The sequence below is a fragment of the Galleria mellonella genome, unplaced genomic scaffold, assembly GCF_026898425.1.
Source record: "Galleria mellonella isolate WM207_F2 unplaced genomic scaffold, CSIRO_AGI_GalMel_v1 utg874, whole genome shotgun sequence".
In the NCBI taxonomy this organism is placed as follows: Eukaryota; Metazoa; Arthropoda; class Insecta; order Lepidoptera; family Pyralidae; genus Galleria; species Galleria mellonella.
The window spans coordinates 1605117-1633079 of NW_026442167.1; the positions used below are offsets into that span (position 1 = coordinate 1605117).

Genomic DNA, 27963 nt, shown 5'->3' on the forward strand with positions numbered 1-27963 from the left:
TATCTATGTAGTCATATCTATGAAGTCATATCTATGGAGTCATATCTATGAAGTCATATCTATGTGGTCATATCTATGGAGTCATATCTATGGAGTCATATCTATGTAGTCATATCTATGAAGTCATATATATAGTCATATCTATGAAGCCATATCTATGAAGTCATATCTATGGAGTCATATCTATGGAGTCATATCTGTGTAATCATATCTATGAAGTCATATCTATGTAGTCATATATATGTAGTCATATCTATGAAATCATATATATAGAGTCATATCTATGGAGTCATATCTGTGTAATCATATCTATGAAGTCATATCTATGAAGTCATATATATAGAGTCATATCTATGGAGTCATATCTGTGTAATCATATCTATGTAGTCATATCTATAGAGTCATATCTATGAAGTCATATCTATGAAGTCATATCTATGGAGTCATATATATGTAGTCATATCTATGGAGTCATATGTATGATGTCATACATATGAGGTCATATCTATGAAATCATATCTATGAAGACATACATATGAGGTCATATCTATGGAGTCATATCTAAGAAGTCATATCTATGGAGTCATATCTATGAAGTCATACATATGAGGTCATATCTATGTAGTCATATCTATGGAGTCATATCTGTGTAATCATATCTATGAAGTCATATCTATGAAGTCATATCTATAGAGTCATATCTATGGAGTCATATATATGTAGTCATATCTATGAAGTCATATCTATGGAGTCATATGTATGATGTCATACATATGAGGTCATATCTATGTAGTCATATCTATGGAGTCATATCTATGATGTCATATATATGTAACCATATCTATGGAGTCATATCTATGGAGTCATATCTATGATGTCATACATATGAGATCATATCTATGAAATCATATCTATGAAGTCATACATATGAGGTCATATCTATGAAGTCATATCTATGGAGTCATATATATGTAGTCATATCTATGGAGTCATACATATGAAGTCATACATATGAGGTCATATCTATGAAGTCATATCTAAGAAGTCATATCTATGGAGTCATATCTATGTAGTCATATCTATGTAGTACAAATACGCGGCTTTTTCGACACCATAGAAGATGCTGAAGCATCATTTTCTGTAAGCGAAGTATCAGTAGTATCAAACTCAATGTCTTCCGATGTTACATTACCTTCCTCAATCATTTTGTAAATCTAACAAACTTTAACCAGTAAAAACTACAATAAAATGTATTTTTATTTAAACCAGGCAAACTGCACTACATGAATGGCGTATACAAGTAATTATTACAATAATATTAATAGTAATGTGGGTAGCGATAACACTAGATTGGCGCGTTTAGTTTCCTGTATAGGACGAGGTACAAAATTGTAATAAAAATATGTTATTCAGCAGTGAAATTAATAAAACATACTTATTAGATTTATTTTGGAGCAAAATGTTATGTAGTGAGCTTTTAAAACAGAGCTCGAGTCGCGACTCGAGCCTTGGGACTAGGGCTCGAGTCTGGGCTCGAGCCTTCGCAATATGGCTCAAGGCTGAAGCTCGAGCCTTCATAGGAGACTCGAGCCTTCAATGAGTCGAAGACTCGGAAAACTCGAGCCTTTTAACAACTCTAGTGGTACTGCTGATTATTGATATACATACATACTAAAATTACATATATAAACGAATAAATATATATGAATAACAAATATACTTACACATATATGATATATACTATATTATACACGAAATTGAGAATAATATAAAGCACTTACTGCTCGGATAAAGTAAAAAAGTGAGTATGAACGTTTTTTTTTTAAAGACGGTTTAGTCGGTAGTCTCTTAATGGCATCAGGAAGCGCGTTCCAGAGTCGTGAAGAATGTAGGAGAAAACAGTTTGAAGCGTAACCAGTACGGTGAGAGGGGAAAGATGGTTGGAGAGTATTATTGGAATGAAGGTTACGTTCGTGACTTTCAAAAAGATACTGGAATTTACTCCTTAAGTACTCGATTTGTAAAGGAATTCTATTATTTTCAAGCGACGTCATAAAGAAAGAGGCTGTCAGTTCGGTTGTATTTTTTTTTCTTATGTTTGTTACCTCATAACTCCATCAATTGTAAATCGATTTGAAAAAATATTTTTTTATCTCCAAGAATATTCTTACGACATCCACGGGAAAGGAAGGGGGTGGTTTATTCTATACTGGGACCACATGGCAACTAAATTACTTAGTACTTGTAAAAATATATATATATATATATATATATATATATATATATATATATATATATATATATATATATATATATATATATATACACCTATCCCCCGATTTACACGGTATTTGTTTTACACGTTTTCGCTTTTACACGGTTTTCCAAATAAGTTTTTTTTTGTTTTTATCGCACTCTACTAAATGCTACTGTGTTTGAACACGTGCGCTGTGTACACATCTCACGGGGAATCCCGAGCTTATGTGCTGACTTGCTACACATGTATACTGTGTCTGTATTTCTTCGCATAAAATTAAAGTTTTATCTACGGAAAATTGTATTTGAGTGAAAGTTTCACAGTGTCAGAAAGATTAAATTTTTCACATTCATTCATAATTAAGATTTTTATAAATTAACATAAATAAAAAAAAAAATTATAGGCTTATAATGTCGAAAGAAGTTAAAAGAAAAGTTATTACTTTAGAAACTAAAATCGAAATTTTGAATCGCTTACGAAAGGGAGAGTAGTAGATGTTGCAAAATCATATAACATGAACTAAGCTACAATAAGAACTATTACAATAAAAATATTGAAAAAAATCACCTACAATAAAAATATTGAAAAAAATCACAACTGTTAAATAGCAAAATTATGCATTTTCTGCAAGCTTTTCGATTTACACGGTTTTGACTTGAAAATTTTTAATTTTCGATTTACACGTTTTTCTCAGGAACGTATCTACCGTGTAAATCGGGGGATAGGTGTATATGAGAATTATGTTATGTAATTTTTTGTTTGTTGATTTCTAGATGTAGCGCGGATTAGGTTTAAATTTATCAGTAATCTTTGCTGTCTCTGAAAAATATCCCATAAAATAGGAGTTTGTAATGTAACCGAATTCTATGCAAACGAAGTCGCGATCAACAGCAATAATTTACAAGACTAAGACGCAATAGTGATCCCTGCGAAAAATTAAATACCACAAGCTAGCGAAGGCGCAGGCAGAAGCTAGTTTTTATATCATTAATCATTTATTTTTATGGCTTAAATTTGACTATTGATTTTGTTAATTTATTAACGTAAATCTTTAGTAATTTAATTATTTTATCGTTTTAATTTGAAATTGTTTCTGTAAAAATTACCTATTGACTGTCTTACATACATCCTCTGTAAACTATAGGTATTATTGTGTAATAATAAATAAATACGATCGGAATTTGCTTGAACGCAAAGAATTTTCGTTGGTCCTTCGAGCCGGATGTTAAGAACAGTTTACAACGAGAAGATAATATAACGTGATTTACGTACCTAAATACTGTGCCATAAAATTAAAAAATATTCAAACGCCACTCTCCTTTGACCAATCAACAATATAATAAAGTGTACTTACAAAAAAAAACTGACAACAAAACTTTAAATTCCGGCCGTATTATCATATTATTAAAATACAATTTCAAAGAAAGTGGATCAAAAATAGTTGCTTGGCGTAAACGATTCAGTTAATTTCAGATTCCTATAAAAATAAAGTTTTGACCATGAAATATTATCGTAAAATTGATTTTATGAATATTGGCCGAGTTTATCATATTGTTGTGTGAAGTTATTTTACTTTAGTGTAAAATATATTATTAATATGTTAGATTACAAAATATACGCATTGGCAGTGTAAAAGAGAAAAATATAATAGTATATATGATAGAGCGAGGTACTAAAATAGTTTTTTTTTATTGGATGAAAATGGAATGGCAACCCCGCCTGCGCTAACGGGATACGCTGGCGGGACACCAGTGAAGGGTGATCGATGAGGATGAAAACAGACCAGTTAGCCCATCATGATGAATTCGTCTGGAATTAACCATGATAGTTTCCAGTGGGAACTGCGAGGAGGTCGACCTGGTTGGGTGTCCGAGTGTCTGAGTGTCTGAATGTCCGAGTGTCTGAGTGTCCGAGTGTCTAAGTGTCCGAGTGTCGTTTTTGTTATTACATTGCCAGTCTGTTAGTACAGGGGGGGGAAGGAATTGTTAGTAATTGGGAGGTTAGTCCCCATTGCTATCAAAATATCGTATCAGGTTGACCTCCACGCGGTTCCCCTGAAAACTATCGTGATGAATTCAACAATAAATAATCGTTTAATTCGTCACGATGGGCTAACTCAGCTGCTTTTCATCGTCACCTATCATCTCTCACCGGTGCCCCGCCAATGTATACCGATAGCGCAGGTGGTTTTTTTTTTTATGAGTGATAATGGAATGGTGACCCCACCCGCGCTATCGGTATACACAGGCAGGGCACCAGTAAAAGATGATAGGTGAGAATGAAGCAGGCCAGTTAGCCCATCGTGACGAATTCAATAAGAATTGTTCACGATGGTTTCCAGGGGGAACCACGTGGAGGTCAACCTGATACTGCGGGCATATTGCTAGCAATGGGGCTGTCAAACTCCATTGCTAACAACCTCTTTCCCCCCTGCGCAGGTGGGGTTACCATGCCATTTTCGCTACGAGTATATATGTTACAGATATAACATGTTTGTCCAGAATAAATTAATAATAAGATCACCATTTGTATCACATCTCATTAAAATTCACAGTATTTATTATTTTTATATACCTAAAACTGATTTACCATACATGACATTTACAGTTTTCAATGTAAAAGTAATTTTTCAATTCAATGTAATTCAGTATTGTCTAATTTTGTCTTTCGCTTACTTGTATTTTATTTGTGCAAATTTTAGTGGCTGCCTAATTACTATTTAAGTACCTATGTAATTATGTATTGTTTTAGCTGTTAGTAAATGTAAAGTGAGTACAGTGCAATGTAAAGTGAGCTCTAATACCATTCATCATCATTACCATCATATCAGCCGTTAACTGTCCACTGCTGAACATAGGTTTTAGCAGTGGTTGCCACGTATGGCAAACGGTTTGGTAACCGCAGTTAGACTTTGACGATGTATTAAAAAGGACGCTGCTGCCCATCCCTCGACCATTAAGCTTTCTTAGTTATCAATTAAGTGTCTGAGTGTTCGAGTGTCTGGGTGTCCAAATGTCCGAGTGTCCGAGTGTCCGAGAGTCTGAGTGTCCGAGTGTCCGAGTGTCCGAGTGTCCGAGTGTCTGAGTGTCCGAGTGTCTGAGTGTCCGAATGTCCGAATGTCCGAATGTCCGAGTGTCCGAGTGTCCGAGTGTCCGAGTGTCCGAGTGTCCGAGTGTCCGAGTGTCCGAGTGTCCGAGTGTCCGCTGGTCCGAGTGTCCGAGAGTCCGAGTGTCCGAAAGATCGAGTGTCCGAAAGTCCGAGTGTCCGAGTTTCTGAGTGTCCGAGTTTCCGAGTGTCTGAGTTTCCGAGTGTCCGAGTGTCCGAGTGTCCGAGTGTCCGAGTGTCCGAGAGTCCGAGTGTCCGAGTTTCTGAGTGTCTGAGTGTCCGAGTGTCCGAGTGTCTGAGTGTCCGAATGTCTGGGTGTCCGAGTGTCCGAGTGTCCGTGTGTCCGAATGTCCGAGTGTTCGAGTGTCCGAGTGCCCGAGTGTCCGAGTGTCCGAGTGTCCCAGTGTCCGAGTGTCCGAGTGTCCGAGTGTCCGAGTGTCCGAGTGTCCGAGTGTCCGAGTGTCCGTGTCCGAGTGTCTGGGTGTCCGAGTATCCGAGTATCTGAGTGTCTGAGTGTCCGAGTGTCCGTGTCCGAGTGTCTGTGTCCGAGTGTTCGAGTGTCTGGGTGTCCGAGTGTCCGAGTCTCCGAGTGACCGAGTGTCCAAGTGTCCGAAGTGTCCGAGTGTCTGAGTGTCTGAGTGTCCGAGTGTCCGTGTCCGAGTGTCTATGTCCGAGTGTTCGAGTGTCTGGGTGTCCGAGTGTCCGTGTCCGAGTGTCTGTGTCCGAGTGTTCGATTGTGTGGGTGTCCGAGTGTCCGAGTGTCCGAGTGACCGAGTGTCTGAGTGTCTGAGTGTCCGAGTGTCCATGTCCGAGTGTCTGTGTCCGAGTGTTCGAGTGTCTGGGTGTCCGAGTGTCCGTGTCCGAGTGTCCGAGTGTCTGAGTGTCCGAATGTCTGGATGTCCGAGTGTCCGAGTGTCCGTGTGTCCGAATGTCCGAGTGTTCGAGTGTCCGAGTGTCCGAGTGACCGAGTGTCCGAGTGTCCGAGCGTACGAGCGTCCAAGAGTCCGAGCGCCCGAGTGTCCGTGTGTTCAAGTGTCCGAGTGTCTGAGTGTCCGAGTGTCCGAATGTTCGAGTGCTAGTGTCCGAGTGTCCGAGTGTCTGAGTATCCGAGTGTCCGAGTGTCTGAGTGTCCGAATGTCTGGATGTCCGAGTGTCCGAGTGTCCGTGTGTCCGAATGTCCGAGTGTCGAATAGAATAGAATAGAATAGAAAATCATTTATTCAAATAAACTTACATTCAAGCACTTTTGAAAAGTCATTACATTTTTTTAATTTACCGCTCGTTCGGAAAGCTGTCTCATCACAAGAAGAACGAGCAAGAAACTTGCGTGATGCTCTTTTAAATAATTTTATTATTATTTTACATTTTTAAGTTATATTGTGTGAATACAAACCACCAATTAGCACTAATTCAATTAACTCAAAAAAAAAAAAAATTGAATACATAACCAACTGGTTAAACAATTAATAAGAGGAAATCAGTCATAGTGATTAGAGCAGACCAGTCCCTACAAGCAGCACCCGTTCACGAGTATGACGGATGAGCCAGCCATCACTGCGCTCGACCATATTTTAGGGAGCCCAATGACCCGGCCCACCACGCCGCCACAAGTTTGGACATTTTAGTGAGCATGACTACTCAAAACACTAGACCACGTCAAAGCTACTCACAATTGCCATCTGATAGTTATAGTATTCACATTTTACATAAGAATGCATGCGGCAATTAATACAAAAAACCGCTACGCTTTCATATTTCTAAAATTAATCAATTAAATCAAGAAAGCAATGAGAAAATAAAATTATAACGTTGTATGCTAATAAACTAATTATTTACTTGATATGTTGTCATCTATGAATTCGTCTATCCTGTAATAGGCTTTCTTACATAAAAATTGTTTAATATAAGATTTGAATTGCCTCTCTGTCAGATTTAATGCAGATTCCGGCAGTTTATTATAAAATCTTATGCAATTACCATAGAATGAATTACTGATTTTGTGCAGACGGCATTTAGGTAAAATAAGCTTATTTATATTGCGTAAGTTTCTACTTGTACAGTCTTTGAGTTTTTTAAAACTCGCTAAGTTCTTCCGTGTATACATAATATTTTCATAAATGTATTGTGAAGTAACTGTGAGGATATTTGAGTCTTTAAAGCACTGACGTAATGACTCTCTTGAACCCATACCATAAATAGAACGTATGGCTCTCTTTTGTAAAACAAATATAGTATTTATATCGGCTGCTTTACCCCACAGCAGTATGCCATAAGACATTATGCTATGGAAATAACTAAAATATACAAGTTTAGCCGTCGCCACGTCTGTTAATTGCCTAATTCTTCTAATTGCATATGCAGCAGAACTGAGTCTACTGGCCAATTTTGAAATATGGGGCCCCCATTGTAATTTCGAGTCCACTGTTATACCTAAAAAAACTGTATCATTAACAAAATTTACTATTTCGTCATTAAGCAATAACTGTGTATTTATTAGTCTTACATTAGGAAGTGTAAATTTTATACACTTTGTTTTGCTGGAATTTAATAATAGGTTATTACATGTAAACCAATTTAATATTGCAGACATAGCACAATTTACATCGTCTAATTGATTACTTTGACGTCCAATTTTAAACACTAACGAAGTATCATCCGCAAACAGCACTATATCTGCAATTTTCTCTACCATAAAGGGAAGGTCATTTATGTAGATTAAAAAGAGAAAGGGGCCTAAGATTGACCCTTGTGGAACGCCCATCTTAATATTAGCTCCCTTAGATTTTACACCGTCAATATCTACAGTTTGAACCCTATCCTCTAAATAAGTTCTCATTAATTTTAGATCATTATCTCTTATACCATAATGTTCGAGCTTGTACAAAAGCGTTTTATGATCCACACAATCAAATGCCTTTGATAGGTCACAAAAAACTCCGAGTGCATCCTGTGACCTCTCCCAAGATTCGAAAATATGTGTCATTAGCGCAACACCTGCGTCAGTGGTAGACTTGCCGGCGGTGAAACCATATTGCTGACTGTGAAGCAGTCCGTTAACCCTGAAGTGATGTAACATTTGATTTAACATTATCTTTTCAAACACCTTACTTAGAACTGGCAAAATAGATATAGGTCTATAGTTCCCTGGCTCAAATTTATCTCCTGATTTAAATAGTGGGATTAATTTGCTAAATTTCATTAAATGTGGAAAAACGCCATTATCAATACATTTATTAAAAATAGTGGCTAGATATGGAGCAACAATATCTATGAAAGAACTAACTACTTTTACAGACATGCCCCAAAGGTCTTCCGTATTTTTTAAATTTAGCTGTTTGAATATTTTTATGATATGAAAGGGGCTAACATGTGAAAATTTAAATCTTAAAGAACAACAACCGATATTAGTCTCTAGTAATTTTTTTGCTCGAGATTGAGATGAGTCCAGAGAAGATGTAATATCAATCGGAATATTAGCAAAAAAATCTTCAAAAATATTAACTACATCTTTTGTTGTTGATATTAATTTATTATCATAATTTAATGTAAATTGATTACAGGCTATTTTAGATCTTCCAGTTTCTTTATTTATAATGCTCCAGATGGTTTTAATTTTGTCAGAAGACTGCTTAATTTGTTTATTAAAATAATTAGACTTAGCCATAATACAAACTTTTTTAAAAATTTTAGAATAATTTTTTACATAAGTGGTGAATTTGTCATCAAATCGATATTTTTTTTGATCGTATAAATCAAACAAAATATTTCTACTTTTAAGTATTCCTACTGTTGCCCATTCCGTGAATTTAGATTTAACATGAACTTCTTTTTCTTGAAAAATTGTTCATATTCTCCGGATAAAATATTAATTAGCTTGGTGTAAAGATAATCAGGATTATTACTAGATTGTAACAGCAAATCCAATTTATTTTTAATCGCGCTTTTGTATTTATTAATATTGTAAACATTTATTTGTCTTTTTGATTTTTTATTATTGTTGACTTTATTGATTTGACTGCTAAACTTAACAACTTGACCACAGTGATCTGAAGGAAGTTTATTTATTATGAATTTTTCTGTATACTCGCAGTTACAAAAAACATTGTCAAGACAAGTAGCAGACATGGCAGTTACACGAGTGGGTTCATGAAAGACATGACATAAATCAAATGACTGAAATAAACTAATAATTTTTGTACATGTGGGTGTGTTACAAAGAATATCAACGTTAAAATCTCCACATACAATAATTTTTTTAATACTATTAAATACTTTTTTTAAAATATCCTCCATCACCCCTTCAAAAACATTGTAATCACTATTAGGAGGCCTGTACACACATATAAGGATATAATTTTCTAGTTCTATACAAGATAATTCTATACAACACTCAATAGAAAGTCTAACAATGTCAGCACGTTCCTTTACTTTAATATTATTTCTTGCAATTATCATAGACCCGCCTCTGTTAACTGACTTTCTATTGAAGCAGCTGACAACGTTATAATTATTTAAATTGAACATCATATTGCTTTCTTTAAGCCAATGTTCTGTGAAACAGACAATATCAATATTATACTTTTCTAAAAATAATTGTATAATTAACTCGCTGCCAGGAAAACTTTGTATGTTCTGATGAACAATTATTAATTCTGATTGCTTTCCCTGTGTCTTTGTGAGCAGTTTAAATCTGCAGTCATAGTACTTATGTCACAAATATTAATAGAATTATCTGTTATGTCAGCATTTTTATGTTTAAGTTTACCATGTAAACTGTTCATGTAGTCAATATTATAAGCCACTAAAGTGGCTATTTTATTTTTAGATGATTTAGAAAGATACATTGTATCTTTTGTCAAATAAAAATCACTAATAAAACTATTAGTATCAAAAAATGTCAAAATGTCACTATGACGACATGTCAATGTATGTAATAAGTTATTCAGGTAATGTACCTTACTGTTAATTTTTTTATGAAGATGTCTATTTGTGTAAGCGCACAATACAATCTTATACACATTTAATTGTAATAAATATTCAATTCCTTTAATTACATCCTGCCTATTTAATTGAATACTATTACCAAAAAATAACACAATTGTGGTCATATTGTTCATTTTCGTAGACTTAATTTTATTTATTATTTGTGTAAATGATGCTTCTGGCATGCAGTAGTTTAATAAATCACCCTAAAGATGATACTTCAATATAGACCCAAAGTTACAGCCTATTCTGTCAGAGAACACCATTGTGCTACTCTTAGGGTTACAGTCACTGGCACAAACACCCTGAACTTCATTTTCCAGCACAGTTACAACTGAATTATTATTTGATATATTTGTGTGATTACATGTACAATGCTTAGTCAACGACTCAAAACGGTCAGCATTGTATTTACTGACATCAATCAGATCATCCATTGCTAAAATATGCTCCTGGATTTGTTTCTGAGAGATAATATACTTTGTATTTAAATCATGAAGCGAAGATTCTAAACTATTGATTTTTGAAGTTAGGTAGTCTGTATCAATGTCATATAACTTTTGGCTTTCCACTAACTTATTATTACACTTATTAATGTAATCATGCAATTTTAAATTAATATTAAATGTCGAGATCCGAGTGTCCGAGTGACCGAGTGTCCGAGTGTCCGAGTGTCCGAGTGTCCGAGAGTCTGAGTGTCCGAGTGTCCGAGTGTCCGAATGTCCGAGTGTCTGAGTGTCCGAGTGTCTGAGTGTCCGAATGTCCGAATGTCCGAAGTGTCCGAGTGTCCGAGTGTCCGAGTGTCCGAGTGTCCGAGTGTCCGAGTGTCCGAGTGTCCGAGTGTCCGAGTGTCCGAGTGTCCGAGTGTCCGCTGGTCCGAGTGTCCGAGAGTCCGAGTGTCCGAAAGTCCGTGTCCGAGTTTTTGAGTGTCCGAGTTTCTGAGTGTCTGAGTTTTCGAGTGTCCGAGTGTCCGAGTGTCCGAGTGTCCGAGTGTCCGAGAGTCCGAGTGTCCGAGTTTCTGAGTGTCTGAGTGTCCGAGTGTCCGAGTGTCTGAGTGTCCGAATGTCTGGGTGTCCGAGTGTCCGAGTGTCCGTGTGTCCGAATGTCCGAGTGTTCGAGTGTCCGAGTGCCCGAGTGTCCGAGTGTCAGAGTGTCCGAGTGTCCGAGTGTCCGAGTGTCCGAGTGTCCGAGTGTCCGTGTCCGAGTGTCTGGGTGTCCGAGTATCCGAGTGTCTGAGTGTCTGAGTGTCCGAGTGTCCGTGTCCGAGTGTCTGTGTCCGAGTGTTCGAGTGTCTGGGTGTCCGAGTGTCCGAGTCTCCGAGTGACCGAGTGTCCAAGTGTCCGAGTGTCTGGGTGTCCGAGTGTCCGAGTGTCTGAGTGTCTGAGTGTCCGAGTGTCCGTGTCCGAGTGTCTATGTCCGAGTGTCTGAGTGTCTGAGTGTCCGAGTGTCCGTGTCCGAGTGTCTGTGTCCGAGTGACCGAGTGTCTGAGTGTCTGAGTGTCAGTGTCCGAGTGTCCGAGTGTCCGAGTGTCTGCGTGTCCGAGTGTCCGAGTGTCTGAGTGTCCGAATGTCTGGATGTCCGAGTGTCCGAGTGTCCGTGTGTCCGAATGTCCGAGTGTTCGAGTGTCCGAGTGTCCGAGTGACCGAGTGTCCGAGTGTCCGAGCGTACGAGCGTCCAAGAGTCCGAGCGCCCGAGTGTCCGTGTGTCCAAGTGTCCGAGTGTCTGAGTGTCCGAGTGTCCGAATGTTCGAGTGCTAGTGTCCGAGTGTCCGAGTGTCTGAGTGTCCGAGTGTCCGAGTGTCTGAGTGTCCGAATGTCTGGATGTCCGAGTGTCCGAGTGTCCGTGTGTCCGAATGTCCGAGTGTCGAGATCCGAGTGTCCGAGTGACCGAGTGTCCGAGTGTCCGAGTGTCCGAGAGTCCGAGTGTCCGAGTGTCCGAGTGTCCGAGTGTCCGAGTGTCCGAGAGTCCGAGTGTCCGAGTGTCTGAGTGTCCGAGTGTCCGTGTCCGAGTGTCTGTGTCCGAGTGTTCGAGTGTCTGGGTGTCCGAGTGTCCGAGTGACCGAGTGTCCAAGTGTCCAAGTGTCTGAGTGTCCGAGAATCCTAGTATCCGAGTGTCCGAGTGTCCGAATGTTCGAGTGTCAGTGTCCGAGTGTCCGAGTGTCTGAGTGTCCGAGTGTCCGAGTGTCTGAGTGTCCGAATGTCTGGATGTCCGAGTGTCCGAGTGTCCGTGTGTCCGAATGTCCGAGTGTTCGAGTGCCCGAGTGTCCGAGTGTCCAAATGTCCAAATGTCCAAGTGTCCGAGTGTCCGAGTGTCCGAGTGTCCGCATGTCCGAGTGTCCGAGAGTCCGTGTGTCCGAAAGTCCGAGTGTCCGAGTTTCTGAGTGTCCGAGTTTCCGAGTGTTTGAGTTTTCAAGTGTCCGAGTGTCCGAGAGTCCGAGTGTCCGAAAGTCCGACACTCATTCACTTGGACATTCAGACACTCCGACACTCAGACACTCCGACACTTAGACATTCGGACACTCAGACACTCAGACACTCTCACTCAGACACACTCAGACACTCGGACACTCAGACACTCGGACACTCCGACACTCAGACACTCCGACACTCAGACACTCGGACACTCAGACACTCAGACACTCCGACACTCAGACACTCAGACACTCCGACACTCAGACACTCTCACACTTAGACATTCGGACACTCAGACACTCAGACACTCCGACACTCAGACACTCAGACACTTGGACAGTCAGACACTCATACACTTGGACATTCAGACACTCCGACACTTAGACACTCCGACACTCAGACACTCAGACACTCGGACACTCAGATACTCAGACACTCCGACACTTAGACATTCGGACACTCAGACACTCAGACACTCAGACATTCAGTCACTCCGACACTCAGACACTCGGACACTCCGACACTCATACACTCAGACACTTGGACATTCAGACACTCCGACACTCAGACACTCCGACACTTAGACATTCGGACACTCAGACACTCAGACACTCAGTCACTCCGACACTCAGACACTCCGACAATCAGACACTCAGACACTCCGACACTCAGACACTCAGACACTTGGACACTCAGACACTCATACACTTGGACATTCAGACACTCCGACACTCAGACACTCAGACACTCAGACACTCAGACACTCGGACACTCAGACACTCAGACACCCTGACACTTAGACATTCGGACACTCAGACACTCAGACACTCAGTCACTCCGACACTCAGACACTCGGACACTCAGACACTCAGACACTCCGACACTTAGACATTCGGACACTCAGACACTCAGACACTCAGTCACTCCGACACTCAGACACTCGGACACTTAGACATTCGGACACTCAGACACTCAGTCACTCCGACACTCAGACACTCGGACACTCCGACACTCAGACACTTGGACACTCAGACACTCAGACACTTGGACACTCAGACACTCCGACACTCAGACACTCCGACACTCAGACACTCAGACACTCAGACACTCCGACACTCAGACACTCAGACACTCGGACACTCAGACACTCAGACACTCCGACACTTAGACATTCGGACACTCAGACACTCAGACACTCAGACACTCAGACACTCAGTCACTCCGACACTCAGACACTCGGACACTCCGACACTCAGACACTCCGACACTCAGACACTCAGACACTCATACACTTGGACATTCAGACATTCCGACACTCAGACACTCGGACACTCCGACACTCATACACTCAGACACTTGGACATTCAGACACTCCGACACTCAGACACTCCGACACTTAGACATTCGGACACTCAGATACTCAGTCACTCCGACACTCAGACACTCGGACACTCAAACACTCAGACACTCCGACACTTAGACATTCGGACACTTAGACACTCAGACACTTGGACACTCAGACACTCATACACTTCCGGACATTCAGACACTCCGACACTCAGACACTCCGACACTCAGACACTCAGACACTCAGACACTCAGACACTTGTACACTTGGACACTCAGACACTCCGACACTCCGACACTCAGACACTCCGACACTTAGACATTCGGACACTCAGACACTCAGACACTCAGACACTCAGACACTCAGACACTCAGACACTCGGACACTCAGACACTCGGACACTCAGACACTCAGACACTCCGACACTTAGACATTCGGACACTCAGACACTCAGACACTCAGTCACTCCGACACTCAGATACTCGGACACTCCGACACTCAGACACTCAGACACTTGGACACTCAGACACTCCGACACTCAGACACTCGGAAACTCAGACACTCAGACACTTGGACACTCAGACACTCAGACACACAGACACTCAGACACTCAGACACTCAGACACTCAGACACTCAGACACTCAGTCACTCCGACACTCAGACACTCAGACACTCAGACACTCCGACACTCAGACACTCAGACACTTGGACACTCAGACACTCATACACTTGGACATTCAGACACTCCGACACTCCGACACTCAGACACTCAGACACTCGGACACTCGGACATTTATTTATGAAGATAATACAAAACCAAAAGTATATAAATATTTTTTTATTATTATTATTATTTTAAGGGCAATTATACCTTCTTCAAGTATATCAGTCTTATCGTACTCTGAACTGATTTCTCAAATAAAACTTTACCTAGTTTCCCTAGACGCGGAAAGAGAGAATTAATGGGCATCAATAATTTACACTAATGTTTTGAAAATTTCTGGTTTAGGTTCAGCTAATATGGATTGAATGACTTCTTCTCTTTGCTTCGTGTTAATACGGCACTCTAATAGAAAATGTTGCACATCATCGATGGTATCACAAGTTTGAGAATGGGGCGACAAGGACTTTTCCAGCAAATTTTTTTGATGGATAATGACCAGATCGACGACGAACAGCTAATTTAATATTATATCTATTGATTTAAAATGTGTTAATTACCAAAAAAGAAATAACAGACAAAAAAGAAAGAAATATTACTTAGATCTTATATCAAGCTACATTACGAAAATTCTGCATAACCATCAGTCCCCGAACTAGGTCAGATCTGTATCTTGGAGCTAAGAGCGCGGTTACCTAGTGTTAAGTACACTTTAAAAAAATACTTAATAACAAGAAATAGTAAATACTGTTACCAGTAGGCATGTTTCTATAGGCAGAAAAAAATTACTGGAAAATTTATACAAAATACATAATTTGCAAACATTTCCTCTGATGTGTTTGATCTTTTTTTATTACTGTTTTGTTTCGAATTATTACACAGCAATTTTTTTATAGGTGTTTTACAGGCGGTATGGGTGAACTAAATATTAACTGACGTTTACTATCAAAGTCAGATACATATCAAGGAATCCTAACCTCTTTCACTACATTTCGATTTATTTCAATTGCAAATTTTATAAATATTTCACTTTTTTTATTTACCTACCCATACTTTAATTTCAAATTATACCAAAACTATACCAGCATAAAATAGGCCACCCAAATCTTTCCCGTAGGTGTTGTAAGAGGCGACTAAGCGAAAGCGAGGGATAGGCAGCAGCGTCCCCCACAATACTTTTCCAAAGCCTAATTGAGGTTGCCAATCTGCTTGCCAAGCGTGGCAATTGCTGGTAAAACCCCTCTAGATGGAGACTTATGTTCATCAGCGGATATTATGATAATAATAACAGAATGGTGCTCAAAACAGTGATAGAGTACCAGTAATAATCAATATAATATCTAACTCGAGGATAGAATGCCATAGCGTGGACAACATGGAAGCAGTGGATGAGATTAGCACACGACTGTTACAAGTGGCATGGTAAAAAGGAGTTATTCTCAATAATAGGTTTGTGCAGGCTGATTAGCTAGATAATTAAATTTCCACCTAAATATACCCGTAAAAAGAATAAAAAATTAGTTTTATTTATTCAATTTTTTCATTTTTCTAAAAAAATCATATACGAATACACTATATACGAAGTCGATAACAAATATTATCACTTCATAATGGTACTCTACAAAAAAAAAATGTAATTATTTAGTAACATTTTATTGTTTCTCGCCTTAGGACACTTGGCAATACAAATTCTTCCATTTTCAACACATTTAGAGCAGGTGTTTAATGCATTTGTAGATTCATCATTAGCTTCCAAAGTTTCATCTGAGGCGATCAACATTTGTTCTATGGGCAATCGTTCATTTACAATCTCATTTTCAAGCCTAATATTTTTTTCTTGTTTATCCAAATTATTTTCTACTTTATCTTTTATTTTAACATTACCAGATTTTTAATCAAGTTCTACAATTTGACTTTCACTTCTATCTAGTTCAACTTGTCTTTTTTCATACACTATTGATTTTCTTCTAGATGTTTCAGGTTGTATTACGGAAGAAAAATGGTCTCTTTTATTATTTATTTCTTGTTTAGCATCGTTAATATTATAGCCTATTTGTAAAGCTAATTCATCCCTTGTGTCGTAGTCACTGCTTTTAATAAACTGAAATAAATATAACAACTATAATTTCACAGTAATTCTTATACAGAGTGGAAGGGACAGGTGGGCCAAAATGAAAACAGCTAATACAGATGAATTGTTTGATCAGATGGCAGATTATTTCCCCATCGGAAATGCACCATGGTCATATAATTAACGATTCTTAGTTTGACGCCGCGCAATGTATTTGAAATTTTACGATGCACACGACATGAATTACCTACACCGTGCGATCAATGATCAAAGGGATTCCGAGGCGACTCACTCCCGGAAAAGATGCAGAAAGCGGTGCTCTTAAACACTGCCTGCATAGTACGCCGGTTTCTCTCACTGGGACCCTGAATATCGGCCGACTGTGCTTTTACCAGGAGTCAATTTGATATTTGCTATTTCCCCTCTCCTTAAGAGGGGAGATGTGAATTTTGTTACCAAATCTAAATAATAATATAAATAAATTTAGCGATAGTTACTACTTTCTATCAAGTAGGCTGTCAATTTTTCTAAATTGCATAAAAACAAAAATTTTGTAAAACAATAATCCCTTTAGCAATGATAGAAAAAAACCTTAATACTGTTCCAAATTAGTACTGTCCCTAACCACGATTTAAATACATTTCCAACATGTTACAAATATACGCCATTACCTGAATCTGTCTCTGACACGATATGCGACATTCTAGAACTCTAGCCAAGTACATGTACGTATCTGAAAACTAGAAAGTTAACGTATTAAGTTAGAACAATATTTAATTAAAACTGTAATGGATTGAGATACATAATCATATTTGTGATTTTTTTAATATTCTATAAGCAATGGTTACCATTTTCGCTTAATTTATTTTTAATGGTTAGTAAAAAAATAAATAAAAAATGTATCACGAAAAACAGTTGCTTTTTTTAAATCACAAGTCTTTTCCCCTTACTTATGGCACTCAACATGTTTACATAATAGTTTGATAGAATTTCGATAATTTGCGAATAAACATTAGTAGCGGGACTGCATTTTCTGAAAAGGAATGAAACTAGTTAGCGTCGTGTGGTCCCGTCATAGAATGGACCACCCCTACCACGACTAAGGGTACCTAATTGTCGAGAGATGTATAGCATGGTTCCTCTTTCATTCTTTCATAACATCACCAAAGCCAAACTGCGGTTGCCAACCCACCGAGCGTGAAATCCACTGGCAAAGACGCTTTAACATTTCAAACAATCGTTATGAAATTTGGGAAACACGTATTATTTGAGATGGAGAAAGTCATAGACTTTTATTTATCTTAATCAATCAACAATACTGATCTCAGACAAAGTCGCGAATAATTGTTAGTCTTAAATTATCTTAAATTTTCTATAACTCTTTCCCCTAGAACTAAATTGAAGGCATAAATTAAAACCCATTAATATCACAGAGTATTCCATACTTTTCGTGTTAATCCTCGCTTCTTGCCGCTCCTGTGAACAAATGTGTTTCTTACCTCAGATACCTAAGAGATGACAAATAAACCTACTTTCATACTGATAATATTATTATACATACGTAGTTCTTTATAATGTGATATTAGTAAGGATCCGTTTTTAAACCACCGAAATCGAACTGCGGTTGCCAACCTACCTGCCAAGCGTGGCAACTACTGACCAAGCAATTAAGAGTAGGTCTGTGTTCAGCAGTGGACAGTTAACGGCTAATATGATATGATGATGATGATGATGATGATGATGATGATGATGATGATAAGTAAGGATATCAATACTGATGACTTGGGGGGAAAGGGATTGTTAGTAATGGAGACTGAGAATCTCATTACTAGCAATATACCCAACCAGGTCCACCTCCTCGCGGTTCCCCCTGGAAACTATCATGGTTAATTCCTGATGAATTCATCATGATGGGCTAACTAGCCTGTTTTCATTCTCATCTATAACCCTTCACTGGTGCTTCGCCAGCGTATCCCGTTAGCGCAGGCGGGGTTACCATACCATTTTTAACAAAAAAAAAAAACTTATGACCTTGATAATAAATAGTGATGTCTTACTGATTTCCTTTTTTTTTTTTTTGTTTTAGCTTAATTTACTTTAATATTTTGAAAGAAGCAATTAACAGTGTCTATTTATATTAGTAAGTATTATTATAATACTTATTTTGAAACATCTATACCATTTCAGAAACAGAAGGTCTGAGCAGTGGATGCGAAGCGAGCGGGGTTCGTGAAGAAATCGCCAGAGACTACGCCGCGCTGCAATCGCGTCTGCGAAGGGAATTCTCTGATAGGCGGGGCAAATTATACTCTTGTAAGTTTAACAAGTAGTTTGCTTATTCTTACAAAAAAAAACTAAGTAAGTTAAGTATTTACACTAAGACATATTGTGATCAGTTGTAAATTTTACATAAATTTAAGCGGGTAATTATCCAATTGTTCACAACAGTAAGTTATAACACATTTTGCCATTTGTCAAAAAAATATTTTTCGGTAAGCGATAGACCAGCAATATTTATTTTTTATGCTACTCAGAATGGCAAACAAACTGACGGCCTACCTGATGGTAAGTAGTAACCGTTACCTATAGACATGAGCACTACCATGGACATAACAGAGTATACTGTTTCGCCAATGATACCCCCCATGCGTTGCCATTCCTGAGGACTCAAGTGTTATTCCTCTGTACCCTGTGAAATCAGTAATCTACAATCTACAATAACAACACAAATAATCTAGCAAAATATAAATATTTGCTATTGAAATAGACTTATTTTACAAACTTTTTTAAATCGTGTTTTTTTAAGATTCTATTGCTGAGTTTGGAATCTTATTTTTATTCTTTCACTTATGCCTTCAATTTAGCTGTTTTTTATTTATTTATTTATTTCAACATAAGATGCAAAATCATTTCAATACAATTAAATATTTAACTGTTCTTATTATACATTTATAGGCAACCACAGCACGCCTTGTGTTTGATAAACATTAAAATATAATTATATTATTAAATGTCATTATATGAGTAAAGATATTAACAAAATGAATAATAATATAATATAAATAATGGAAATTGTAATTAAATTATTTTAAATTATAAATAAATATAATGCAATTTCAATAAGTAATCACAAAATTCGCATTCTTAGTTCAAAAGACTTACTGAAAAACCGCCAAAATGCAAATTTTAAAGCTCGTTTGTTTTTCGACTTTACAATTACTGTCAAAATTCAATCTAAATGTATTTTTCCTTATTACAACTAGTCAACTTCTGAACATTATTAACTTAGATTTATATGATGACTGGAAATCTCATTAAATTTCATTATATTTATAACGTACATAATTACAGTTGCCGTGTGGTCCCGGCATAGAATAGGAATAAGAGTGGCCACCCCTTCCTTTCCCGTGGGTGTAGTAAGAGCCGACTAAGGAAGGGCAAAGCATAGGCAGCAGCGTCCCTCTTAATACGTCTCCAAAACCCAACTGCGGCTGCCAATCCGCCAGCCAAGCATGGCAACTACTGGCAAAACCCGGAGGGGAAGCTTATGATCAGCACTGGACAATTAAAAATGATTATAATTTAGATTATCAATTAAATCCACTAAATACGAAAATTTCAGCGCCACGACCTGTCGCAACCGAGGAACAGTTATCGGCAGATTTTAGAAGAAACTAGCAGAATGGCAGCTAATGAAGGGAGTGAAGCAACCACCTCCAGTGCCGGCCAGGCAAGATCTCAGCGAGGACTTCTTGAAAAAATGGGGTAATCTTACGAAATATTACAATTATTATAAACGTAATAAGTTTGGAGGATAGACAAAACCTGTTTCTGCACGGAAGAGTAACAAATATCTATCATATATATATAGTATAGTTTGTATGGAATGAATTGAACTGATATAGATTTTTTTTGAATGAAAATGGTATTTGTATACACTGGCGGGGACAGGTTATGAGAATGAAAACACGCCAGTTAGCCCATTTATTCATCAGAATTAACCATATAGTTTGTATGAAATAAATTTAAATGATATAGTTACATTTTACTGATATAGTTGCATTTTATAATACACTTACTGTCTTTATCTAATTCTTCTAAAGGCTCTTAAATATATACAATATTATTTTCTTTATATGGGATAACGATTCAATTATATTCAAATATTAATATTTTCTATCAAGTATATCTTTATCTATTTCAGATGAATGGAAACGTATGAAAGAAACAAATTCGGTACCAGCTTGGGAAGAAGAAGCAAAGCCGGATGAAGTTTTAGTACAAACCTCCACTGGTCTCTTCAAATTTCAAGGTGTTGTTCTATTCCCATCAGAACTCTTAAAAATTAAAAAGCTTGCAAAAACAATGAAATACTAACAATAACAATATTACTTTCCAGGCATATCCCGTTCTTTCACTCGCAAACTTCATGAATGGGAAAAGTCCCGTGGAATAGCTCCGGAAGCATCCACGTCAGCACTCCTCAGGGCGGCGCGTGCACGAACCAAGGTTACGCCAACAACTCTGACACGTACGCAGTCAGACGGCAGTGTTGCTCCACCAGCTGGCGCCTCTGAACGCCTCCACGCGTCAAGTCTCAGTGTTAACGATGCTGATGATTTTGATTCCGAGTATGAAGGAGAACAATCTGTAAGTATCTGATATATGATAGCTGATATTGTGAAAACAAAATATATAAAACAACTGCACTGTATTCCTTAAAACTAAATAATGAAGTTAGTATCGAGTAAATAAAAATTAAATAAAATCCTTTTATATATTTTATAAGAAAGAAAAAAAAAACAGAATGTGCACTAATATAGGGTTTTTTAATTTATTAAAACTATTTATTGTATTCATATCTAAGGTCGATGGGATAGACGACTGTGAAGAGGAGCACACTCGAGGTGCTGTATTGGTTGAAGTGGAAGCTGAGGAGGTTTGTACTGCGGCTCCTTTGATGGCTGTATCTCCATGTCACACTCCACAAAAACCAGTCTATACTTATGGTCAAGCCGAAGCAAGACTTCTGTGTGAAACTAGTTCGGCAGTAACGGGCACAGCCGTGTTACAACCTAACGGTGCTGGTGAGATTATTTTTATTTGATATAAGTACTTTTATTAAGTATTGATTGTTTTAGTATATATTTAAGTATCTTAAAATGACTTTGAAAAAGTAATATTATAATTTAATTCATAATATAGGATGCATGAACATTAAACTAGAAGTTTTATTTAATCCTTTCTTCGTTCATCATCACATCAGATCATTTTTCAATATTATATTCATACATATCTCACTTTTCAATTTCAGTAGTTGCGCTTTCAGATTCCCGTGGAATAAAATCCAAAAGTAAGACTGGTACTAAGCCCAAATCAGCTCGAGAACAGGTAAAATAGTAAAGCTCAACTTAATTATTAAAAATATTTTGTTTTCTCTATAACGAATAATCACACTCATATTTCAGTCTAAAGAAACTGAAAAGAATTCAAAAAGAAAAATTTCAAAGCAACCTAGCATAGAAGAAGATGCCATGTTCATTAGAAAGACAATAGAAGAAATTGAAAGAGGCAGTTCTATGCGTTTTAAAGATGACAACGAAATAATTACTGAAGCTGATACTAATATTAATGAATTTCATAATACTGATGAAGACATGCCATCCACTAGCAAAGGGATTGATCATAAAAATACTAGTTCTAATTTAAAAGAAAAAGATAGAGATCATATAGATATAAAAGATGATAGCAAGCGAAAAGAAATTGAAAAAGGTAATGGTAAAAAGAAAAGTAAGTCTAGATCAAGACTAGAAAGAGAACTATCGAAACCTTCGGAGAGTGATACAGAGCAAGATGTCGATACAGTTACAGTTGAAATTCCTAGACGAAAAAAAAGACCAAGACGTGCATCAGAAAGACCAAGAACTCCACCAACGGCTCACTTCCATTCGGACTCTGAAGGAGAGGTATTAGTATATCTTACGATTATATGGACACAATTTAATGCCTTAGTAATAATTCAAGGTTCATATAATTTAAAATGTTTAAACACACCTTTTAGGTATTCGTACTTAAACTAAAAGCTCCGGAACTACGAGATGGGTCTCCTGAAGTAATAGTGAAAACAACAAGAAAAATATTTTCTCCAGTTGTAAGAAGTGGAGAATCGGTACCAAGAGCTGTTATACCCTTAAACGTTGAAGATTTAGCTGAAGTAAGGTCTCCAAGAGATCATAATATAAATTATCATAATGTAGACAATGTAAAAAAATTTGAAGAAAAGGCAGGAAAAACAAGATGTGCAACTGATATTAATACTAAAGGCTCCGGAGATCTCCAAGATGAAGAACAGAAACCAAAAACTAGACCGCCTTTACCATCATCGCCATCATCGCAGCGAAAACCACAACCAAAAGAAACTGCTCCATCTATTCGAATTATGATACAACGATACAATAAGAAAATTAATGAAGAAGGTATACATTTCTTGTTTTTTTTTTTTGCAACTTGCAATTTGTATATTATGTATATTTAATTTTGGTAGTATTATCGCTACAGTATATATGCTTTTATGTTAAAAACTATTAATAATTTCAGGTCATACATCTGGGCCCAGCAGCGGTGCATCTTCACCAGCCTGGCGATCACCAGCTGCTGAAAGACGCCGCCCTCCCGATATGCCAATTGGGGTTAATATCAGGTATTATTGTTATCAAGCCTTATCGCAACAACTTTCATTGATATTTCATGTTCTATCAAATTTCATAATTAATTAATAATATTGACAATCAGGAATAACCCATTTCTCGAAAGGGAAGTCCAGAAGTCTGCCAGCGCATGTCAACTCTCCAGACGCGACCAAACATCAGCTGACAAACGTCTCGTGCCAACATCTTCGCATGGTCTTGACAGAGTTTTAAAATCACACAGTGCAAACGCTCTCCACCCTGAACAGTCTACAGTTGAAAGTCAATCTTCATTAGAACAAAAGAAAGTCGATAGTGAAGAAACATTAAGATGCAAAGCGAGTACAGATACAATAGTTCCAGACTTAACAAGAAACCTGCCTGATTTTCAAAATAATCTAAACAATAATAATCAGTCCGCTCCTGTTTATAGACAATTGTCTGAAGTGATAGTGCCTAGTATAACAAGGCTAGTATCAGAGAATCCTCGCTTATTTGAAAGATCCATATCTACTGTGGAGCCTGCAATGTCCTTGACTGAGGCTGACGCAGCGGCAGTGAGGCTATCGGAAAGAGCTGCAAGGATTCGAGCGGCGAGAGAAAGATTTTTAGCGTCACCTGGGCCGATAAGGAGGGAAGGAACTAGTTCTACCAGTGATTTGAGGCCTGCAGATAGGTGAGATTTTTTTTATATTTAATTATATAATTATCCCGTATTAGAAAAAAATATCCAAGTGTCAGTTGCCAAATGAGTTATTTTAGTTTTATAAAATATTTTTTGTACAGCACCTATCGATTCCGGAACTATTCTATTTCTGTGCCGTACTATCTACAAAATTTTATTTACTAATATATTTTGTTTTAGATCGAGCCGCATAAGTTGCGAGAGTGATGTAACAGAGTCACAAAGCTCCAGCAACCAAGAGTCTGGGTTGGGTCGAAGTGCGTCCACCGGTATGGTAAACGTGGACAGGGAGGCGTGGCAGAGAGTGGCAGTTGAAGGTATTTCTTTTTTTTTTTTAATCTTATTGTAGGAAAATTAATAGCTGACAAATTCACTATAAAAATATAACCACTCTTATTTGGAAAGTGTCTAATTTCTTCCCTCAAAAGAGGAAAAATATGTATTTAACTTTATAATGACTGGAATAGAATTCTGTTTATTGGAAAAAACTGATTATTATTTTTTTACTATTACATTTGAATTAAAATATTTATCAAAATGTCGGGTACGTATTATAATAAACATAAGATCAGACATTCTCCCTTCTGGGGAAGGCATATGTTCGGCAGTGAACCGTTAAGGGCTAGTATGATAATGTTGATGAGAGAAAATCAAAACACCCAACAGAGATAGGACATGGTAATGGCATACAGGATACAATGGCATAATACCTTAGTCATCAGGACGTGAAATGCATGCGATACTATGGACGTTGGCATTGTCTGTGATGTCCGAAATGCGCTCTTTGTATCTATGGGCAAAGGTTGCTACTTTAGATTACCTCAGATAGAGCATTGAGTTTCAAAAACAGGTCAACTTTTTGTTAGCTATTTGTCAAATTAACTATTTTTTTATTAGTGTTCTATATACTTAAGCATATAAATAAAATGAGTTTTTATTCTTTAAAAAGATGCAGTAATTATAAAACAAAATAAATATAGAAGTTATAAAGGAATCACTCATAACTATTTATCACGCAAAATTGTATGAAAAAGTTGACCCGATTTTCTCGAAGCATATGTATGGAAACACTCTTTCTATATAATCTAATGTTGCTACATTCCAACAAGTGAATTTCAAAATTTTCAATTTTCCATCTCTAGTAACACAAATGGCCGTCAATATTTTTGTTTTATGCTGTAAAAGTGTGTCGTTTTTTATTTTATGGTGTAAAATCCACTTGGCAATAACACGTTTTATGCCCATCAGGACGGCGCGAGGGTCGTTCAAGGTCTCGGTTCAGCCTGGCGCGTCTAGCAGCCAAATTACGGCGCAAAGACGAGGGTGCAGTCTCGCGCCTCTGCAGACAGAGTCTACTTGTGCAGTTGAGAAATAAACAATAAAATAATTTTGCTATTTGTTGTTTTATTACAATTTATTACCAACAACGAGTTTTTTTTTTTAATAAACGATAATGGAATGTTGACTTCGCCTGCACTAACGGTATACCAGAGGGAGACTTTGTACAAGTCATTTGCTTGTACACTTCTGTCCCATTCGTTTTTCTACTATGAAGCAGTTATGTTTGCATGACTATGTTTCAGTTTGAAGAGTGAGATATGGCAGTGAATTTACAGGGCACAGAGGAATAACACCTGAATCCTCAGGAATAGCAACGCATGAGGGGTATCATGAGCGAAACAGTATACTCTGTTATATCCTGGTACTGCTCATGTTTATAGGCGACGGTTATCATTTTCGATCAGGTGGGGCGTGAGCTTGTTTGTCATTCTAAATTGTATAAAAAAAAAAATTAATCCTGCATATATTTTAAATGTAAAAACTTCTAAAGATATTTGGATGTTTAGATATTATTAATACATAGGATACTTTATATACTGGTTCACGCGGACAAAGCCGCGGCAAACAGTTGTTATGTTTATAAGCAGGAAATATTCAGTGACAAAGTTTGACTGTAGTTGAAGGATCCCAAGACAGAGACATAAATTGAAATAACATCTCTTTATGTCGATAAAGTTTAAAGCAGGGGTGGCCTAGGGGTGACTAGACCCAAGATCTGTTTACTGACGAAACCCAGTGCGATCTACCAATTACATACTTCTTGAAATCTCAAATGAAACAATATAGTTCAGTACACAATTATGTAGTACTGTAATATTTTTTATTTTATTAAGAGGGAAAACATAAAACTGAAACCGATTCTCAGTAACTACTTATTTATATTAGTGTGAGCATTGCGTCTGAGCATCTTCCGCTAGATTAGCAAAATATTATATTTTTTGCCTTGCCACGACCGACTGGACTAACAGTTTCGTTCAACCGACCGATGGAGATCGACCAGTTGGCCACCCCTGGTTTCAAACAATCTAGACCCAGAATGATAATGTCTTAAAAAGGAAATTGTTGAGATGAATGAATAAAATGAAAATAAAGAATGCTTTTCAAATTTAATATCGTTCAATCATGACATTACCTTTACAACACCATTAACCTTTCATTCAATATGTTTGGTAACAATAATTACCATATCAAAAGGGGATGTTGGAATTAATAATAACTTTATTATAAAAAACACTACAATTCAGTTATTATTAATAATAATAAGACTCAAAAGAACACTTACAAACAACATTAAATGGGTAATTTGGTTGAGGTAGATTCAATAAATTTATAACTAATCAGTTGCGGGAACATGCGCACTCGACTCGCCAATTATAATTAAACAGTGCAAAAAAAAAATTATTAATAAAATGTACTTTCACTTCGAATAACTTATACACAATTAATTTAAAATATTTTAATAATAACAATGCATTTTCTCCTGACATTACACTGGGATCGTTTCAGAATCGATTAAAATATTGCATTGTTATTCCAGTTAATTAAAATTTACATTGTGGAGTTTTACAAAAAAAAAAGGGCGGTAAAGAGGTTTTTTAAAGGATGGCAACACGCGTGTAATACCTTGGTTTTGCACTTTCCATCAGGTGTGCCATATGCTTATTTGCCAAGTCAGTGGGGTAAAAAAATATTTTACATAAAGTAATTAATTTATTTTTATATTTGATTATTTTTTTAAAATTAATTAAAGTGAGTAATCTTTATAGAGTCACAATTTAATGATGATACTGCATCTAAATGTAACTTATTACGCCACAGAGGACTTTACATACTGAGTGAAATTCCCGCATCAGAATATATTGTCATTAATTTGCGCAAATTGCTTCAACTTTGTGCAAAAAAAATTGTTGAAATTAAATAATATTGTTTATACAAATCTAATATTATTACAAGACTTTAAAGCCTTGTTTGTGCTGATATATGAAAACTTCAATTACTATACTAAACAAGATAATTCAGTGCCTGACTATTTAATTATTTTTAAAAATGCTATTATTATTTTCTACAAGTACTATGAGTGTATGAAATTCATTTCATTAACGATTTTGACAAATTGTAATCAACAGTACTTATTTAAGTAATCATTATTAGAAGTACAGTGGAAATTTTCACTTTTATTCAAGCGGTTTAAGCAAAATTTAATTTTGAAGACATTCCGATATTACTTAATACCTATTTCAATTGAGTATTAATAATATGATCCAAGTTATATAATAAATTCAATCACTAATAGTTGCAACCGAATGGTTTTGTTGCAGTCGCATTTACTATTGGATCATGCTGTGTGCACATGTTGTGGCAAGTTTACCTGATCAATACATTAATGTACTTGCATGTTATAGTTTAAGTTTGTA

At 37.1% G+C, this 27963-nt stretch overlaps 1 protein-coding gene across 1 annotated transcript in view; it reads left to right on the forward strand.

The window, feature by feature from the left end:
* LOC113519086 (uncharacterized) overlaps nucleotides 1-25841 on the forward strand; it is a 56121-nt gene extending 30280 nt beyond the window's left edge. Inside the window, 13 exon segments of the mRNA XM_052902178.1 lie at nucleotides 19025-19150; nucleotides 20460-20501; nucleotides 20504-20602; nucleotides 21042-21149; nucleotides 21237-21487; nucleotides 21705-21924; nucleotides 22155-22228; nucleotides 22306-22803; nucleotides 22899-23313; nucleotides 23435-23537; nucleotides 23630-24199; nucleotides 24389-24525; nucleotides 25457-25841. Coding sequence (XP_052758138.1) covers nucleotides 19025-19150; nucleotides 20460-20501; nucleotides 20504-20602; nucleotides 21042-21149; nucleotides 21237-21487; nucleotides 21705-21924; nucleotides 22155-22228; nucleotides 22306-22803; nucleotides 22899-23313; nucleotides 23435-23537; nucleotides 23630-24199; nucleotides 24389-24525; nucleotides 25457-25590 — 2777 coding nt within the window. The 3' untranslated portion in view covers nucleotides 25591-25841.
* Nucleotides 25842-27963: the final 2122 nt, after the last annotated feature.